We start from the raw sequence: 14,931 nt of genomic DNA on the forward strand, positions 1-14,931 counted from the left end.
CTACTCTTCTGCTACAATCCTTGGCTGATCTGTTCGTGTTGGAAATCCTGTCTGCTGTGTGTGTGTGGGAGCGACGCAAGTTCCTCTAAGCACAGTGTTGGCAGCAGAGAGGAATCTGCTGCCAATTAGTTGCATTCTTTTGTATCTCTTGTTCCTCGGCTTTTGTTTTGTTTACCCTCAGGCTGAAGCAAGCAGTTTGTTTTTACCCGGATTAAACTTCGGTTTAATCCGGTTTATCTTTTGTACGTTTTTTTCCTTGTCCCTTTTTTGCTCCTAAAGGCTAAAATTGCCTGGCCCTTGTGTTTTACGGGCATTTTTGAGTTCTGTAATTAAATAAACTCTGTTATCTTGAACCTTGTGGCGTTCTGTCCTTGACAGATTGCCCAACGCCATAAAAAGTTTATTGCAGCAATAAACCCGTCAGGAAGACGATGGAAGAGTTAAGAGCCAAATTTGACCAATTACAAACGGCTTTTACCGTTAGCCAAGCTGCTCATGCTGTGAAAGGACATGTTTTGACTCCTGAACGCTTTGATGGGACCAGGTGCAAGTTGCTAACCTTTTTGGCACAAGTGGAGCTTTATTTTTCCCAGCTCAGTGCTCATGCTTTTCCTACAGACACTAGCAAGGTGGCATTTATTTTGAGTTTGTTGACCGGTCCCGCAGGACAATGGGCCACTAATTTAATTTTGGGAAATGACCCAGTCAAAGACAATTTGGATAATTTCAAAAAGTTATTAATTGACACTTTTGGGGATCCTCTCCGCACGGAGAATGCTGGGTGGGCTCTGTATCGGTTGAAACAGGGAAAGGGGACTGTTTTGGATTACTTAAATAAGTTTAACCTGTATCGCCACCAGCTGGATTGGGGGGAAAATGCATTCATGCTTTTATTTACTGCCGGGTTAAGTGATATGCTCCAGGATGAATTAGCACGCTTGGAGCCGGCTGAAAATTGGGATGCCTTAGTAGCTAAGGTGCTGCGTTTAGACGCAAGGTTCGAGGCTCGTAGACACTCGAAAGCAATGTGTGCGCCACCCATGCAAATTACCAGGGCACCTGTGGTGATGGGGGAAGAGCCTATGGAGCTTGGGGTCTTTAAAAAGCTGTCTACAGAAGAAAAGAGCCGTAGGAGGCAGCTGGGTTTGTGTTTGTACTGTGGGAATGCGGGGCATTTTGCCAAGACCTGTAATGTGAAACCTTCCCAGCTTTCGGGAAAAGGCCAGCCCTAGTGCGACGTGAGTCCAACGCACTAGGGCTCCTCAAGCAGTCAACTGAGGGGAGGAAGCATGTTTTCATACCCATTACATTATCTGTTGGGGGAAGGGAACTTGTTTCTACTTTGGCACTGCTGGACTCAGGGGCTACGGTCTCTTATGTAGATATTGAGTTTGCTAGGAAGCATGGCATTCCTAGAGTGCGCAAAGCATGCGACGTGTGGGTGGAAGGAGCAGATGGGAGACTGCTGGAGACTGGGGTGGTTAACCATGAAACCTCAGCAGTAATGTGGGAGGTGCAGGGAGTAACGGGAACATTTGTGTGGGATATTACGAGCTTGCCTAGATATGACGTGATCCTGGGGATGGATTGGCTAGCTGTAGTAAATCCACAAGTAGATTGGGCGACACGTAAAGTAACCTTAAAGAGGCAGGACGGTTGCATTCTGAATGTTACTCAATCTGATATGGAGGGAGTGCCTGCTGAGTATGGGGAGTTCTCTGATGTGTTTTGTAAAAGAGAAGCGGACAAATTACCACCGCACAGGCCATATGATTGCGCCATCAAGTTAGCAGAAGGTGCGAAATTGCCAGCAGGAAGGCTGTATGCCTTGACTGTACCGGAAAGGCAGGCTTTGCGGGAGTTTCTAGATGAAAATTTAGCCAAGGGGTTTATTCGCCCATCTAGTTCACCAACTGCGGCACCAGTATTTTTTGTAGCCAAAAAGACTGGGGAACTTAGGCTGGTCTGCGACTATCGGATCCTAAACAAATACACCATTCGGGATAGGTACCCGCTACCTTTAATCTCGGAACTATTATCAAGGGTGCAAGGGGCTAAGGTCTTTACCAAGCTTGACCTGCGGGGGGCATATAACTTAATCCGTATACGGGAAGGGGATGAATGGAAGACGGCATTTAACACGTGTTTCGGATGCCACGAGTTCCGAGTCATGCCTTTCGGACTTTGCAATGCTCCCGCGGTCTTCCAGAGGTTCATGAACGATGTGTTCAGGGACCTAATTGACCAATTTTTAGTGATTTATTTGGATGATATCTTGATTTTTTCTAAGGACGAGAAAGAACATCGTCAACATGTCAAGCAGGTTCTGCACCGTCTGCGGGCTAATGGGCTTTTCGCCAAGGCTTCCAAGTGCGTCTTTCATGTGCCTGAAGTGGAGTTCCTAGGTCATGTAGTGTCAGGTAAGGAACTTAAAATGGACCCACATAAGGTTGACGCCGTCAACTCATGGCAGGAGCTTAAGACTAAGAAGGATGTACAAAGGTTCTTAGGTTTCGCTAACTACTACCGGGAGTTTATTCCGAACTTTGCAAAGCTCACGGTACCTTTGACGCAGCTCCTGCGTAAGAAACAGCCATTTGTGTGGGGGCGGGAAGCTCACGATGCGTTTCTACAACTTAAGTCTAGTTTTCAATCGGATAACATACTAACACATCCTGATGTTGACAAACCGTTCGTGGTAGAAGCGGACGCTTCTAGCTACGCGTTGGGGGCTGTATTGTCTCAGAAGGATTCCTCAGGGACCTTGCGTCCCTGTGGATTTTACTCGCGGCAACTAACACCCTTCGAGCAGAACTATACCATATGGGAGAAGGAGTTGTTGGCGATTAAGGTGGCGTTTGAGGTGTGGCGGCACTGGCTTGAAGGGGCACGGCATCAGATCGTGGTCAGATCTGATCACAAGAACTTAGAGCACTTGCAAACAGCAAAGAAGTTAAACCAGCGTCAAATCCGATGGGCTTTGTTTTTCTCCAGGTTTAACTTCAAGGTGCAGTTCGTGGAGGGGAAGGCAAACTTGCGGGCCGATGCTTTATCCCGCAAGCCGGAGTTTAAGACCAATGAGCAGGTAGTATGTCAGACCATCTTGCCTACTGCCTCTCTATGTGTTGTAGATAATGAGCTCGGGTTACATGACCAGATCCTTGAGGCTCAGAGGGATGATGTGTGGACTCAGGAACAACTGATGTTGCTATCAGCAGGTAACCGTACAATACTGCCGCATCTGCAGGATCAAGACGGAGTATTGGTACGCAGGGGGCAGGTTTACGTACCAGTGGGGGCCCTCAGGTTGGAGGTGATTAGAGCCCACCATGACGAACCCATGGCTGGGCACTTTGGCAGGTTCAAGACCGTACAGCTTATCACCAGGAGCTACTGGTGGCCAAAGATGCGGCAAGACATTTTGCGCTTTTGTGACAGCTGCGCTGTTTGCCAGCAGAGTAAGACGCCTGTTGGGCGCCCTAGAGGGTTGTTGTCGTCTCTACCTGTTCCAGAGAGGCCATGGCAAATCATTTCCATGGATTTTATTTCGGATTTACCTAAGTCTGGGGGTTATACTTGTATTTGGGTGGTGGTGGATTTATTTAGCAAACTGGCTCATTTTATTCCTTGTTCAACCATTCCGGCGGCCCCTACGTTGGCCTTACTATTTACTAAGCACATCTATCGTTTGCACGGAGCACCCGAGGTGATTATTTCAGATAGGGCTCCGCAATTTGTGTCACGCTTTTGGAAACACTTCCATGAGTGCTTAGGGACTAAGTTAAACGTTTCTTCAGCTTTTCATCCACAAACGGATGGACAGTCTGAACGGGTTAATGGGCTCTTAGAGCAGTACTTGCGTTGTTTTTGCTTGGATCAACCCACGGCTTGGGTGAAGTGGTTACCGGTGGCTGAGTTCGCTTACAACAATGCGGTGCACGCGTCTAGTCAGCATACGCCATTTGAGCTAACTTATGGTTTTCACCCACGGGGAGGTGTGGCGCCGTCGACCAATGTGGTCTCTTCGGACCCTGTGTACCGCTCTTCGGAAATGGCTGCATTGCATGATGTTGCCCGTCGCTTACTGTTGGAAGCTAAGGTAACGCAAAAGACTCAGGCTGACCGCCACAGGCAGGCAGGGGAGGAGTTGGAAGAAGGGGATTTGGTGTGGTTATCTTCCAAACATATTAAACAGGCTGGGGGGAAGTTTGCGCCTCGGTATTTGGGTCCCTTTCCTATCGTTAAAAAGATTTCTTCCGTTGCGTTTCGTTTGCGTTTACCGTCTAGTTTAAAGGTCCATCCAGTCTTCCATCGTTCGCTGTTGAAACTAGATACCTCTAGTCGTCGTGGTGCTATAGCGGAGGGTATTTCTGCCACTTCTCCGCCATCGGGGGAGGAGGCCTTTGTGAGAGGGGATAGTGTTATGATTGAGCCTCATGGCTCTGTTACTGACAGACGTGGGCGTAAGACTCCTCGAGAGTCAGATACTCTCGAGGAGCGAGAAAGAAAAAGACTGCGAGACATTTTTGCAGCACCGTCTGACGAAGAGTCTTTTGAGGGGTTTACGGAGAGAATGGAGGAGGGGCTGGTTAGCTCGGAGGAGGATGAGATGGATTGGACTTGGGTAAGGGAGGAATTGGGTGCCACTGGTCATGATGGGATAGAAGATGAATGGGGACTTTCAGGATTAGACCCATGGCTTAGCTGGAGGGATGGGACGGGATCCACAGCTGGAGATGCTGTGGGGCGTAGTCAGAGGTGTTCCAGCTCTGATGAGGAAAGTGATGAGGAAACGCCCGGGTTAAGGAGGACAGCTGACAGTGATGAGGATTTGTAACTGGCATAAAATGGGGCTTGGGAGCAATTGCAAATTGCGTTGGGCAAGGTAATCTGGACAAACGCTTGGGATCTGTGTGGGACGCTTTCCTGAAGACTGGTGTGTTTTCCTGTGCTGAGACGTAAGTGGTTTTGGAATTCAGGGTCAGACGGCGGGAGGAATTGTGTGGGCATTTGTTTGTGCAAACCTGTGCTTACTCTTATTAGCTTGACCTTCTGTCGTCTTCTTGACGGACGCCATCTCCTGCTTTGAAAACTCGGATTGAACTGACCACGGCTTGCCTTCCCCCTTCTGGACTTGGAAACTACAAACGTCTACTTCTGGCTTTGAACCACGGAAAGGAACTGGGTCTACTCTTCTGCTACAATCCTTGGCTGATCTGTTCGTGTTGGAAATCCTGTCTGCTGTGTGTGTGTGGGAGCGACGCAAGTTCCTCTAAGCACAGTGTTGGCAGCAGAGAGGAATCTGCTGCCAATTAGTTGCATTCTTTTGTATCTCTTGTTCCTCGGCTTTTGTTTTGTTTACCCTCAGGCTGAAGCAAGCAGTTTGTTTTTACCCGGATTAAACTTCGGTTTAATCCGGTTTATCTTTTGTACGTTTTTTTCCTTGTCCCTTTTTTGCTCCTAAAGGCTAAAATTGCCTGGCCCTTGTGTTTTACGGGCATTTTTGAGTTCTGTAATTAAATAAACTCTGTTATCTTGAACCTTGTGGCGTTCTGTCCTTGACACCCCATCAGAGCACAGACTGAGGCTCCACTTTTGAAAACCTCTTCACTTCTCCTCCCCTCGGCAGATGGCTCCGCCCACATCTCCATGGCAGCTACCTCAGAGGAGAGCCACTAAATGGCTGCCGCCGTCTCACACCTACCCAACCAAACCACAAGCACATAGTTAAACACAACAAACATGAATACAAAACTCATACTTCATTACAAAGTCAAACTGCATTCATTCAAGGGTGTTGATGGACCCTAGATGTGCATGCATATGCCAAAGTATATAGTCTTCTCTGTGGCTGATTCCAAATGTAAAGCATGACTTACTCGAAAATACTTCAATGCTTGATTAGTTGCAGGACAAAAGAAAAGAAGTAGATTGCATTGCAGATTGATAGACTCAGTCTAGGATGCCATAAGTTTGCAAGACCTGAGTTGATAACAGTATGTCTTGGAGGTCCCTAATTCATAGGGTCACCATAAATTGAAGTCAAGCTGATGGGATGCTTATATTGCTTTTAATTGCTGCTGTTGTTTTGTGCCTTCAAGTCATTTCAGTCTTATGGTGGCTCTAAGATCAACCCATAAAAGGATTTTCTTGACAAGATTTATTTAGAAAGAGTTTTCAGTTGCTATCCTTTGAGGCTGAGAGAGTCTCCAAACGCATGCAGTGTGTTTCCATGACAGAGTTTGATTCCAACACAGAGCTTTTGGAAGCATGGCCTACTATGCAGATCACTATACCATGCTGGCTCTCTCTGCATTTAATTGCATTGTTTTTAAATGGCTTTTAATTGTTTTTAATGGGATGTTTTGAATTGTTTTAATTAATGTTAGTGGAAGTTAAAATTTCTTTTAATGTTAGCATTCTTAGTATTTTAATTAGAGATATGGCATTTGTTTAAATTTGTGGACCACCATAAATCCTGAAAGTCCAGTAAGATTGAAGTGTTCTGACACTGGTTTTTGTATATTCTCATTCCTATTACCGATTTATGTCAATTTATCCTCTGGAACAGAGCCTGGCTCTGTTTGCCCCATGTAGAGTGCTGAAGGGCATCGTTGACAGAGGATGGCATATAATAGAAAATGAGCAAGTGAAATTGTCCCTGATCTGTGTGTGATGTGATTAGGTCCTATTTCTCAAATAGATGTGTGGGCAGGTGTGTAGAAAGAGAAATAGCAGAATTGGAATAGATCCACAAACTTCAATCCATTGATAGCAGGTAGGGAAGTCACAATAGTTTCCTGACACACAACACATGTTATAACACCAGTAATCACCCCAGCATCATATGTGATAAACTTTTGCCTAGTTTATCACATTCCACAGGATGGTGAAACATCCAGGCGTTCCCTGGGCAACATCCTTGCAGACTGCCAATTCCCTCACACTTGCACTTTCTCAAGTCGCTCCTGACACACACAAAAAATTGCATTCCCTTTCTGTTCCCCAACTAGCATCACATTATATTTCAGTATATTTATCTACTCATCTTGCCCATAGCAAAAGTATTCCCTGTTGTCTTTCTGAACATAATTAACACTGAACATATCACCTCAATCAGCATGCTCACAAGTTGTGCATTGCTATGGTTATTCACACACACAGTCTGCCTATAGAGGTCTGTTCCTAGGCACTTCAGGCATCTGAGAAACTAGATCCAGGGTGCTTCTACACTATATAATGAACACAGTTTGATACCACTTCAATTGCCATGACTCCATGCTATGAAACTGTGGCAATTGTAGCTTGGTGATGGCTAAAATTCTTGTAAAAATACAGCTCTGGTGATCCCATAGCATTGAGCCATGGCAATTAAAGTGGTGACACTCTACATTAATTCTACATTATAGATGCATCTCTTATCTATGAAGACTGATGCTACCATCTCCACTGTCTCAGTTAGCCTTTAAGGTGCCACAAGATTCCTTTCATGGTGATATTTGAGACTAACAAGGATAAAAGAAAATCTTTGGGTAAAATAAATTGGTGACCTGTCTTTTTGTAGTTCCAAGTCCATGAAACCTAAACAACTGAACGTTGCCATGTGTACTGAGGAGATCCTAAGGCTTGAGGATGTTCTCTTTGTAAAATAAATTACTTTTTATTGAATTAAAATGCTGTCTTTAGCCTGCTTTCCTGATTTCAGTCACCAGGAGGCAGACTTACCTAATAACCAAACTTGTTTTATTCATTTAACCCAGTGTTTCTCAAACTGTGCTCCTTCAGGTGTTTTGGACTTCAGCTCCCAGACATTCCAGCCATTTTACCAGCTTCTAGGAATTGTGGGAGCTGAAGTCCAAAACATCTGGAGGAGCACAGTTTGAGAAACTCTGACTAACCAACAGGCTTGTAGGCAGCTCTATGTAATGCTTTTCTTTGCAGGTTCTATGACAAAAGACTTCAAAGGCAAGTGATTAGATCAAATGAGTGACCACTAGAATGAATGGGGAGGAAGACATCAAGAAAAAGAGAGTGGGATAGAGGGGATTACAGAAAAAACAGCAAGAAATAGCAGAAAGGTAGCAGTGGGAGATGAAAGGTTTCTGGCTCTTGTGAAATTGGTTGTTGAAAAATCTGGAGTAGGCAATTATTAGTCATCTCCTGTAAAAATCACCTAAGGACCCCCTAATAGATCCAAATATACCTTCCACTCATTCCTTGTTTTGCAATGCACTGATGGATAGTTTCCTGTGCAAAATTATAGTAACATAGACAGTGTATCCAGCGGTATCTTGACAGATTCACTCTAGCCTTTTCAATTAGAAAAGACCTTGGAGTTTCTTTGTTTGATGAGTATTTCATAAAGCTGGCAGGGCGATGCAGCTAGGCTATGGGTGAGGACTGGTGCTAAAACTGGGCTTTATGGAGGAAGAACAGTATAATTGAGAATAATACCTAATCGTTACACTTCTCCAGCAATTATACCATTGTTTAGATAACATTTGTTGTATGGATACTTGACAGTGAGTGCATCAAGGGAATAGATTTGTAAGTGTACATGTAACAAATGTAGATTTATGTGTCTGCCTGCTAAAGATTTAGATTTGTGCTTAATTTGCTTTGCGGGTCTACTTGGTTCTTCCTGAGAGCTCTAAAAATGGCTGTCTCACATTTAACAGTACATTTTCAAACAGGACTAATATGATTTGTGCTTGAATTTATACTTCAGTTGGGAATTGAAGTTATGATTGTTTCCTCCCGTTGAAATTATCAGGCCCTCCCGAATATGTTCAGCTGCAAAACGCAACTGTCTTAGCAGTCTTTTATGCTCAAGACTTGTAAAAGATCGATACAGTTCCCATCAGAAGAGTAAATTACCCACTGAGCCACTTCCAGTAATCATGATGTAACATTTCATATTAACTCTTCCCCTTCTCCATCCAGAAGTTTATTGACAGTGCAGGGTGGCTAACATTTTGTTCTCCACCCTCCATAAAAAAAGTAATAGGTTGAAAATTAATAGCTTGTTATATCCCCAGGGTTGGGTTTAGTGCTGTGTCATTCTTCAAAGTGTAGCCAGAACTAAATTTATAAACAAGGCTCCTAACTGCAAGGGGTGCCAAGGGAGGGTCAAGCCAAGCTTCCCCCCATTAAGATTTTTTTGTGTGTGTCAGGAGCAACCTGAGTTGCTTCTGGTGTGAGAAAATTGGCCATCTGTAAGGACATTGCCCAGGAGACGCCCAGATGTTTTGATGTTTTTACCATCCTTGTGGGAGGCTTCTCTCATGTCCCCGCATGTATCTGGAGCTGATAGAGGGAGCTCATCCGTGCTCTCCCTGGGTGGGATTCGAACCTGGCAGCCTTCAGGTCAGCAACCCAACCTTCCAGTCACAAGGCTTTAATCCACTATGCCATCGGGGGCCCCCATTAAGATGAAACTCCTTCCATTGTGAAAGACTAGGAGGCCACATTGGCCATCCAGCAAACTTTGAAGGCCCACATCCCCTCCACCTCACCTGCTCCCACACCTGTTTTCTTTTTTCCTTTTTTAATATATAATTTTATTTGGTTATGCAGATAAATTATAACAATTAAAATAATTTATTTTTATACATTCATACATTCTTATATTCTATCTTACACATTTCTGTTGATTCCTGCTTTCCTATCCTTTCTTTTCTATACCTATCTACTACTTATACATATCCATTTTTCCCTTTCCCTCCCCCTGGGAAAAGTTACATATACTTCTCCTCTTTATATTATTTTATTTGTTCGATCATGAAAATTGTCTGATACAATTCCTTATAATTTTCTTTCCCTTTTACTCTGTCACTAAGCCACCTCCATTTCGACTTCCAATTCTCCTTAATATGTCTAGTATATTTTATCCTCCTTTCAGTGATACAATCTGATAAATATTCATACCATTTTTTAATTTCCCATTTTCTTTGTTCTTTCCATGCAAAAGCTACCATTGCTTGCATTGCTGCTATCATATATTTTACAGTTTCATCCCAGTCTTTGTTTCCACCTATACCTTCTATTCTTCACATGGATGGAGGAGATAATGACACAATTGCCTTCTGATGGTTCAATATACACTAGGCTGCTGGTGTACGTGGAGTTTGGTTCCAAGATCAGTGACTATGCCATTGTAATGAGACTCAATGAGATTTGAGCATCTACCATGGATACCAAAATTGGTGAATACTCAAGTCCTGTTACATACAATTTCATAGTCATATCAAATGGCAAAATCAAGATTTGCTTTTTGGCATTTTTAAAAACCAACTATGGATGGTTGAATCTATGGATACAGAATCAGGGGATATGGAAAGCTGACTGTACAAAAACTTTATTTCATGCATAACATTATTTAAAATCTTGAATGTAAAATTACATTCAGATTGGGTGCATAAGAAACATAAATGAATTCCAAGTTTAGACTAGGGTCCCATCTCTAAGATATCCCATTATGTACATATATGCAAACATAGGCATCCTGTTCCGGTTGCAAACATTTGGATAAGGCTATTCAACCTGTAGTTTAAATGTTTGGTTTTTGTATGTTTTTAGCTTTTTAAATTGTAAGCTGCCTTGAGTCTCAGTTTGGGAAGTAAAGTGGGACGATGATGATGATGATGATGATGATGATGATGATGATGATAAAGCTTCCTGAACTTTGTGTTGAAACGAGGCTAAAAGATTACCATACCCATTTTCTTTGTAAAGGTTTCCATCCTCATTTTCTCTGCAAACGTTGGGGAATGAACTTGAGCCCTTCTGCCTCAAAATCTGTGTGCTACCACTGAGCAATCTTTTTACCATGATAGCAACTCTCCTTTCACGCTACATACAAGAACATTTCATGTGGGCAGCAGACACTCATTTCCCCTCCCCGGTACCCCAACCCTTCCTGGCAACATTATTAGTTTGCTTCTGAATCTGGATCTCCAGAGCGGAAGCTAATTAACTTGCTGAGCCAGCGTCTGCTTTGAGGCTTCTTTCCATCCCTCTATCCCATTGTGATTTGAATTGTTTCACCAGGGATGATATTAGTGGTGCAGGCAGGTTTTATCTGCTGGAATAAGGACATTTACAGCATGTAGAGTTTTGATTCATTAAATGGAAATCCTTGGATAATTGTTTCTCTCTCTTTCTTCTTCTTCTTTCCTTTGGATCTAGGCCGTGCGTTGCTCAGGCTGACAGACAAAAAGCTTGAGAGGATGGGGATTGCTCAGGAGAGCTTACGGCAGCACATTCTGCAGCAGGTCCTTCAGCTAAAAGTGAGGGAGGAGGTCCGAAACCTTCAGTTACTCACGCAAGGTAGGAGGCCTTCTGATGAAGGACCACAGGAGAGGAGGGGGAAAGGTCACCGATGGGACTACAAAAACGGCTTTGATGTTCTCTGGCATGAACTGTTGCACGAAGAGGCCCTGTGGGGTAGGAGCGCCTTCCCCAGTGGAGATCAAAGGGAACATAACAAGAGTGGATCGATAAGTGTTTTAGGGACTGCCTGTCTGTTATAATAAGAACAATTTTTTAAAAAATCTACTGCTTCTCCAACACACACGTATCTGTGTTCCTAAAACAAACAGCAGGAATTCAGTATTACCTTGTGTATATCAAACACTAGGAATGCAATTGTTTCACTCTTCCTGGTTGAATAACTCAGTGTAACTCTTCACATTGGGCTGCCTGCAAAAATAACAGCCCCATCCTAATTTCTCCTACATTCTAAAGATACAGTAGAGTCTCACTTATCCAACATAAACGGGCTGGCAGAACATTGGACAAGCAAATATGTTGGATAATAAGGAGAGATTAAGGAGAAGCCTATTAAACACCAAATTAGGTTATGATTTTACAAATTAAACACCAAAACATCATGTTATACAACAAATTTGACAGAAAAAGTAGTTCAATATGCAGTAATGCTACATAGTAATTATTGTATTTACGAATTTAGCACCAAAATATCATGATGTATTGAAAACATTGACTACAAAAATGCGTAGGATAATCCAGAACGTTGGATAAGCGATTGTTGGATAAGTGAGACTCCACTGTAGCTAATGGGTCAACCCCCTGCCAACCCCACTCCCAGTGACTGAAATCTGGCGCTCGGAAAAGGTGGGAGGATTATACTACTACTTTCAGTCCCTCATCTGTGTTGTAGATACCCATTGAAACAGTAATGGCAAATTGGATTTGTAATCCAAAAATGTAACTTTTGCAAGCAGGAGTGTTGCCTCCTTATATCAGCTGAATGCCACTTTAATTGCCATGGCCCCATCCTATGGAATTCTTGGATTTTTAGTTAATGAGATACTTAGAATTCTCTCTGACAGAGCGCTAATGCTCCAGTTTAGGATAGTGTTTTAGAAAATATCAAGGATCTTCCCAAATCCCAGAATTCTGTAGGATGGAGCCAAGACATTTCGTATAAAATTGCTATAATTGCATAGTGTGATACACCCTCAAGTTAGCCATACAGTGTTCCCTCGCTACTTCGCGGTTCGCTTTTTGTGGACTTGCTGTTTCATGGGTTTTCTTGGAGCGGTGGTGCCTGCCAGTTTCAGCTTTCTGCTGAGGTGTTGCAAGCCTCCCTGGGGCTTACGAAGGGGAGAAAGGCCACCAAACTACTAAAGTAACATATAAATATTAAAATAAATATAGCAGCCTTACTTTGCGGATTTTCACTTATCACGGGTCCTAGAATATAACAGCTGCAATAAGTGAGGGAATACTGTACTTGCTTGTGTTTGACATCTGTATTCAATGTTCTGCTTAACCAAATTTTGAAGTAACCTGCAGTTCGCAGATGTCTGGAAATATCCCATGTGATAAACGTTGTAGATTTTGTGATCATTATGGACATAATCCTGTTAGTAGCTTATATTTGTAAGTGTGGCACACACATGCATATGTCTCGTTGAATGAGGCCTAGGGAGTTATTTGTTTGTCTTTAGTGGGCCATTCCAAACCTCCAGAGCACTCAAACATGGTAAGGATAAGATGAAGTGGAGGAAGAAGAAGAAGTGTGCTGAGTTTTGTTTTGGGAGGAAGGAAAATGATATTTCATTCCCTCTATGAGTTCATCCCCATTTCTTCCCCCTTGTGATACCAGATTAGCTACATCTTCATCACAACAGAACAGAAAGTGAACTCAACTCATTGTATTAATTGTGACTTGACAAGTCCTCTTTCGAAGACTTTTCCTTACCTCATAATGTAGATGTTGAGTGGTCATGTGGTGAGGAACCTTGGCTTTCTCAACCTAGGACAGTGAAGCCATTGGTCAGAAACAAATGAAATGTTGTTGTGCTCCCACAACATATATAAAGCTACAGGTTCTTCACTTCTGAACTGCAGGAATTTAGAAAATTGAGCCCATGGAATTTATTCATACTATGTAGCAAGTAAAGTCAAATGAACAAAATGTGGAATTTAAACCTGTGTCTGCCTATGTTGCCTCCCATTTCTAAGGTGAAATGGCTATTTTTTTTGTCATCATATTATAACAAACAATCACTCGTGGCCAAGTATGATTGTCTTTCAATTGAAGAATCTTTGTGGTGGGTTATAATGTCTGAATCTGTATTCACCACACATGGGCTGGTCCATAGCTAAAGGCTCCCAGGTATCACAGTCCTGCTGCCACCGTGACTCACCAATCATCATGACACTTTTGTTGATTTGGTTTTCTCAATGATCAGCGGGGTGGCAGTTGGAGGTAGTGGAAGGGGCGCCCAACAGGATTTTTAGTTAACAGGGAGCTAAATGGTAGGATGGACATCTAATGACAAAGAGGTATCTATGTAATGGCCTGAGGAAGAAATTGATAAAAAATTGTTTTTACAAAGAACTTTGACAAATGTTCATTTATTTGTGATACCAAAAGTTGGGAAAAATTGATCTTCATATTAGCAAATTTACAATATCATAATATTTTATGGTTTTTAATTTACAATACCATAGCATCATATACAGTATATATTAGATCATTTTGTGACTTTTGGTCTAACCTGTTCAAAAAGAACAGGCTCTATAAGGGTGACTGAAGCATGTGCTTATTGTTTTTCCTGAATGAGCTCCAACTTGTTCATTCTGAGACAAACTACTGGGATGAATGCGTCCAAGTATTTGCTTGTTGTATCCATGTTGACTCCTAAAAGCCACTGAGAGAAAGGGGAAATCTGTCCACTAGTATGGTGGAGACTTCTTTAAAGGGGAGTTATATTGCAATTCCGTCTGAAACAGGGGTCCTCACTATCACTTAAAAAAACACAAACTACTTCCTATGCACACTGCATAGAATAATACAGTGTTTAAAATGAGGAACAATTTTAACCACTTACCAGTTTCAATAGGAAGTGTGGGTTTACTTTTAGCTGATGAGATAATCAAGTTAATTAGGATTGCTGTTGTTGTGTTTCTTCACGTTGTTTCAGATTTAGAGTGACTCTAAAGTTTAGAATGGAAGGCAGGTAAATGATGTTGGAGGGGCACATCCAGCCCACTAAACCTCTGCTTTAAAAGAAGCAACTGCAAAACTGATCTTCATCACTGGATCTCATTTCTGGATTGAAATAGATTACTTGAATCTCTTCAAATCTGAGTTCATGAACAGACAATAAACTGTACATTAAAAGTAAAAAATGAAAGAATTATTAAATATTGAACCCACTTTTTGACCTTTGGCCAACTCTGCAGAATTTATGCTGGAGTGACAAGAGTTCGATCACCGAAGTGTTTTGCAAACTCCTTGCCAATGATCACTTCAAGGTTCCAATAAAAATCCAGTGAAGAGCATGGAAGCCCACCCTGCACCCCTGATATGCTGGGCACTTTGACTGGTGGGTTTCAATGAACAACATACCAGGAACCAGTTACAATTCCTTCTGGATCATCATTGGTAGCTTGAAA

The 14,931-nt window shown here is 42.6% G+C and overlaps 1 protein-coding gene across 2 annotated transcripts in view; it reads left to right on the forward strand.

The window, feature by feature from the left end:
* Positions 1–14,931, forward strand: part of samd12 (sterile alpha motif domain containing 12) — a 220,528-nt gene that overhangs the window by 76,055 nt on the left and 129,542 nt on the right. For both annotated transcript variants that reach the window (XM_008116904.3, XM_008116903.3), the window contains exon 4: positions 11,188–11,328. In XM_008116904.3, coding sequence (XP_008115111.1) covers positions 11,188–11,328 — 141 coding nt within the window. The remainder of the gene's footprint in view (positions 1–11,187; positions 11,329–14,931) is intronic.

This window comes from Anolis carolinensis, chromosome 4, assembly GCF_035594765.1.
Source record: "Anolis carolinensis isolate JA03-04 chromosome 4, rAnoCar3.1.pri, whole genome shotgun sequence".
Lineage (NCBI taxonomy): Eukaryota > Metazoa > Chordata > Lepidosauria > Squamata > Dactyloidae > Anolis > Anolis carolinensis.